Source organism: Ruditapes philippinarum, unplaced genomic scaffold, assembly GCF_026571515.1.
Source record: "Ruditapes philippinarum isolate M1 unplaced genomic scaffold, ASM2657151v2 ctg23291_1_1_1_1, whole genome shotgun sequence".
Taxonomy (NCBI): domain Eukaryota; kingdom Metazoa; phylum Mollusca; class Bivalvia; order Venerida; family Veneridae; genus Ruditapes; species Ruditapes philippinarum.
The window spans coordinates 1664-7947 of NW_026864668.1; the positions used below are offsets into that span (position 1 = coordinate 1664).

General features: G+C 31.5%; 1 protein-coding gene across 1 annotated transcript; it reads right to left on the reverse strand.

The window, feature by feature from the left end:
* Positions 1-583: 583 nt before the first annotated feature.
* Positions 584-1789, reverse strand: LOC132726432 (acetylcholine receptor subunit alpha-1-B-like; the record flags this gene model as incomplete). Its single annotated transcript, XM_060711749.1, has 1 exon — positions 584-1789. A coding segment is annotated over exon 1 (1206 nt), but the record flags the coding sequence as incomplete, so codon positions are not given.
* Positions 1790-6284: the final 4495 nt, after the last annotated feature.

A 6284-nucleotide genomic window follows, 5' to 3' on the forward strand; every position in this document is an offset into this window, starting at 1 on the left:
ATCAAATCTTAATTCCTCGAAACCAATGGCAACTCAATTTAAATGGTGAAAAGTACAGTTTGATTTTAATTTGAACCTGAAAACAAATTGATTGGTTCCCAATTTACTTATTTAAAGATTACGTTTTTGTAGGCTGACATTGGTATATTTTCGAGTCAGTCTTCTGTGGTATTTCAACTGCAAATGTTCAACTGCACATGTTAAAACACGTTTTCTACATTGTGTTCTGCTATTAAATGGTAGTTGCTGCCTACTTTTGATTATTTTGTCATGATTTGATGATGAATTATGAAAAAAGCGTAAGTAAAGCCTATTGTCTTTGAATACTTGAACTTTTGAATGGAACAACATTCAAATCCAAGTCTATATGCCGTTACGTCAGTTCTTTGCAGTCTCAAACACTTGCGTTGATCCATAGATTGGTTGATCAAAACATGTAACCAACTGCACATTTTCTTTTGCAACTGAATATACATAAACAATCGAAATTGGTAACATTATTTCACAAATGCACAAAATAGAATTAATTAAACACACTAGCAAGAAAAATTGTAAGAGCAATGATTTGAAAAAATAGAATTACAATGAACATTATACGGTCAAACTGTACTGAAGCGTTTTTAAATTTGGTTTCAGCTTCTACCTTTACCCCTTTTGAAATTTCGTTCTCATGTTTAATATCGTGAAGGTCGTATACTTTACTTTTCGAATCATGTTTCTTTCGGAGAGCCGTCCGGTTTCCAAATTGGTCAAGAAAATTAGCAAATGAAAGTAGTTTCGACACGCGTGTGGAACTGTGTACACCGTGATAAAGCTGCAAAGAAATCACTGCCGACATAAGCGTTGTTCCGCTAGCAGCAAGTTGAAACGCGACATATGATCCAAGATAAGAAACTCCATCAACGGATTCCGGCAATGACTGTGTAATTATCGTAAGAAAAACAGCTAATGTAAGAAACAGTGACAAAGGAAAACTTGTCTTCTCACCGCTTTCAGATGGTACAAAAAATGAAAGCAAGTCCAGGGAAGCAAGGACCATCACTGGAAGAATTATGGTCAGAATGCATAGTTTGCAGGAACGTTGTAATGTAATGGAGAACGTTACACGTGTATAATTAGACAAAATATTTAAGGAGTCTATTGATTCATTGATCTGAATTAATCTTGGTGTAACATAGTTATCTTTGAGATTCCACTCTGCTATTTCAGCATAGAAACTTAAATCAATTCCATTTATCCTGGGTTGAAGCTTTACAATATCGTCTGAACTCATAAATTTACTAAAGGCAATATCACACGTTTGTTTATCATATGGATATTGCTTTGTATAAATTTCACAATAAGTTTCTATGTTGATTTGAGTCCACACAAAAACTTGCCCATTACTGTATACCCTTATAAAGGCATCTTTTAATCCAATCATACCAGGTGTATTTAGTTCATTGATTATCATCAAGTCTGGAATCCAAATGTTTTTGTTGTACGGAAAAATGATCTTAGATACCCCATGATAATTTGATTCGTTCCAAGTCAGAAACTCGTCCTTCCAAAACAATTGTAGGTTAACTGTTGTTTTAAGTGACTGTCGAATTTCATCTAAATTTTGAATTTGTCTAAGTTCAAGTCCTACAGTGACAAAAACTGACTCCGAATAGTTATATATAGGCCTAACTTTTACATCATAGTGCTTAAACAGATCTGCTATTAGAGGCGATTCCAGAGCTTCACGAGGATTTTCTGCCAGGCATTGACACAATGCATTTAAAACAAGAAGATATTTATAATCCATTCTGTAAAATGTATAAAAGAATATTTATTTAACATGCTCTTTCTTCTATAGCTTTTAACAAACTGATGAATCAAAATAAAGAAATTCCATGCGGATTTCTGTCAATTAGGAAAAAGCAGTTTTTCCTAATTCTGCATGCAAAAAAGCAATTATTAAACGGCAAAGCGGAGGAGATAAAAAAAGACCGATAGAAATTAGTTGGGGAAATTAAAGTTGTTTTATTTATGTTTGATTGTGCGTATTCAATTGAGCTAAATTAATTTCTATTTTTGTTTCAATAAAATCAATATTCGATAGGGCAGTTTTATCTATAAAATAATAAAAACATCAAGTTGAATTATCGCTGGAAAAAAATGTATAATTATTGATTTGTTGATTTTATGTAAGTTTGTTTCGACAATCACGTTTTTGCAAACGTTTAACACGTTTCTGTCTGGTAGCAAAAAGTGTTTTCAAACATGCACGCGTGTGATTTATTTTTGTAAGTTTCGTTGCTTTTTTTTCTTGTGTTTTTTTTCTGTTAACTATACATTAAATATCAGTTCAAATATTTGTAAAAATTTAAATAGCACTGTACAGCCCAAAAAGATGTTGAAATAAATTGACTTTTCTTAGAGGCTTGCTAAACAAGCGTGGGCGGAAATTGGAGTCTTGGCTTTTTGAGTCGGCCAATGGAGCACATGTTTAAACAATAAAGTCCGTGCGCTACAAGATGACCTTGAAAGTCTCCAAGTCTGGGAGAAGGAATGTCAAATGGAGTTCAATGCTGCCAAATGTGAGGTCATCCGGATTACCACTAAGAAGAACCCCATCGTCTTCCATATCAAATATACCAGACAAACCAACCAGTCAAAGTATCTTGGAGTTACCATCACACCAGACCTATCTCGGAAATGCCATATCGACAACATAACAAAAAAAGCCAACTCAACCCTATCATTCTTGCGCCGAAACATCCGGTTAAACCCACCAGATGCCAAAGCCAAAGCCTACAACACCTACGTACGACCAAGCGTCGAGTATGACTCCTCTGTATGGTCAGCCACATTAACCAACTAGAGATGGTCCAAAGAAGGGCTGCATGGTTTGTTAAGAACGACTACTCACGCCAGAGCAGCGCCACAGAGATGGTAAGCTCACTACACTTTAACACTCAACACAAGAGACGAGACATGGCAAGAGTCACCATGCTCTACAAGATCAAGCATGACCTTGTTAATGTCACACCAGATCCCCCGCTACAAGAACATCAAGAGGCAACCCACAACAACTCGGCAAGCTCACATGTAGGAAATCTGTGTACCAGAACAGATTCTTCCCGGCCACCATCAACCTCCGGAATCGCCTACCCATACAACTTGTTGAGCAACCAAGCCTTGGAGGGCGCTGATGAAACACACTACCACCAACTAAACACATTGCCAGTTTTCAACAATTTTTAAGAAGATGTAAATAGACTACTTTTAACTGTAAAGAGGAACCCAATTGCTGCGCATGTACATAGTCTTAGTTTCATCGCGATTATGTGAGGCGATTACTGAAGATGATGATGACCTGCTAATACAGTGTACAATATTTAAATTATTAATTAATTCGACCATTCCTACAACGCCCATAATGACCTTTCCCGTTTTGTTTTGTTTGATTTATTTATTTATTTATGTTTTATTTATTTATTTATCTATTTGCTTCGTTTTGTTCGACGCGACAAAAGGAGTTTCGACGATACTGTGCGGCTAAATAATAAGATGTAAAAAGTTGCTCCTCTTCATTGTCGTTATATTTTTCTGGTTCTTCGGGATCATTCATTCAAGGACGCTAGTGATGAAGATTGAATACAGCTTAGAGGATGTGAGAGATGTTGCATTCAGAACCGACTTTTTCAAACCTACACTGCAATTTTCACGAAATGTTGTTGTTTTTATTGATTCCGAGAGGTCATCCCTTTTCAAGATTTAATTAATGTTGGGGCTTCGTTTTGTGTCCGTCGATCTATTTTATTCCATTTGAACTCGCATTTCAAACAAAACGTATTGAAATGAAAGGTCCCGAAAAACCACTGATTTTTTATAAATGTATTATTATGTTATTACTTAACTCTCAAGAGAAATATTTGATTTAAAAGAGATAGTAATAATGAGATTGACAGATATTCATTTGTTTTTCCATTTTATGTTTTATATGTGTTGCAAAGCATTCATTGCGTAGATATGATCTTTTCACAGAATAAAAAGATGCATTCATATAAATGATAAAGCAAAATTACAATAATTCATGATTTTAATGCTATATTTTTTGACTATGTTTAATAATTCATTCATTTTTTTTTTTTTTTTTTTTTTTTTTTTTTTTTTTTTTTGGAACCACGTTTAAGGCCCTTTTATTTACTTTTCCTTTTTACATAATACATTCATTTTACATTTTTCAATTAATTATTTTACATAACATACGTTACAAACTAATATATATGTTGTTGTAGACATTTTAAAATAATTTCAAAGAGCTTAAACGTTAATCTCTTTAAGAAAAAGTTAAGAGAAAGGATATTATATTTTAAACAAGATAGAGTTTTGTTAAATCAATTTTTAAAAAAAAAAATCTTGAGTCAGTTGGAAAAATGCTGACAATTTGGGGAGGTGCTATAATATAAAAGGATAATTTGCAAGAGAATAAAAAAAACTACGATAAGATAAAAAAAAAATGGTAATATTAAGAAAGAAAGGCTGTTTTGGTAATATACTTCTGACATATCATCAATCAGTTCTTATAACATTATTAGAAAGTTATTCCACTTCCTGTTGAAATCATCAAGAGAATCATTTTGAAATGCTATGTATTTTTCTAAAGATATTCTATCAATCAATTTTCTTTTAAACACAAGATTATTTGGTATTTTCTTTTTTGTTTTACAACTATATATATAATATTTGGCAAATAAGAGAATATATGATAAAATTTTGTTTCGTGAATGAAAAAAAGGACAAAAATTTGTCTTGGGTTGCAAGTATACCAATTTCAACCAACCATTTAAACAATTCATTCCAGAAAATTTGTGTTTGTTGACAGGTCCAAAATATATGTTCTATGCTATCTATTTCCATATTACAAAAATCACAAAGACTAGACTCCACTAATTTACATCTAAAGAGAAATTTGTTAGTTGCAATATTTCTATGTAGGAAATCAAAATAAAAATTTTGCAAAATATTATCCTTACAAATATCAAACGCATTCAAATATATTTGTTGCCAATTGAAATTTTTTTTCTGGAAATACTGCCTCCCATTTTAACTGGGATTTTAGTTTTTCATTCTGGTATTTTAGCTTTCTTTCTTTTTTTTGAACCTGTGTTAATTTTCTATTTAGGAGATGTGTTTCTGTTTTTTCTAAAAGCTCATAAATATTTATTTCCTCAGTTGTTACAGAAAGAATGACATTATCTAATTTTCTTTTCCAACATGTTGGGATTGAAGAGATAAGTCTATGGTAATTTAAAAACTCAGTATTAGGAATGTTATATTCAGTTTTTAATTGACTAAAAGTTTTAAATTTTTTTTGCGTCTATATCATAGATATCTTTTACATGGTATATATTTTTGTTTCTCCACTGTCTGAAATAGAGAAGGCTATTGTTATTTTTTATGTTTGAATTTTGCCAAAGAATTTGTTCTGAAATATTTTTTCGGATTTTCATTAAAATTGATTTCACTCCAAGCTACTAATACTTCGTGTATAAATTTATTTTTTGATTTTAAATTTCAATATATCTTTTGTGTTTATATTGCATTTAAATATAGATATTCCACCTAAATGATTTATATTTTTCTTTATTATTTCTTTCCACAACCCATCATTTGAATCGTTTATTATTCTTTTTATCCAGTTCGATTTTATTGAGTTCAAAAATATAGGAATGTCAATCATATTTAGACCTCCGTTTTTGTACTCCTGTATTATTACATCCCGTTTGACTTTATCCCTTTTTGAGCTCCATATAAATTCATAACATTGTTGTTTAATTGTATTTACAGTTATATTTGGAGGATTGGGTAGAACAGAAAACAGGAAAGTTAATTTTGGAATTATTAATGATTTCAATACTGAGATATTACCAATTGTTGTGAGATGTCTAGCTTTCCATCTGTTTATGTCTATTTGGAATTGAGATAATCTGTTATCGTAATTTAATTTGAGGATATGGTCAGTTTTTGAATGAAATGTTATTCCTAGTGTTTTGACACTTTCTGATGTCCATGAAATATTACTATATATTTTTTTCTACAATATATAAGGTCGTGCTGGTTTCGCAGTGGGCCTATTCTTAGAGCTGTACATTTACTATAATTAAGATTTAGACCCGAGATGAATGAAAATTGTTCAAATATATATAACATTTCTTTGAAACTGTTATTTGTACCATCTAATAATATTGTTGCATCATCAGCAAACATGCTGTTTTTTACTTCTATATCAAATATATTAAATCCTTTAATAT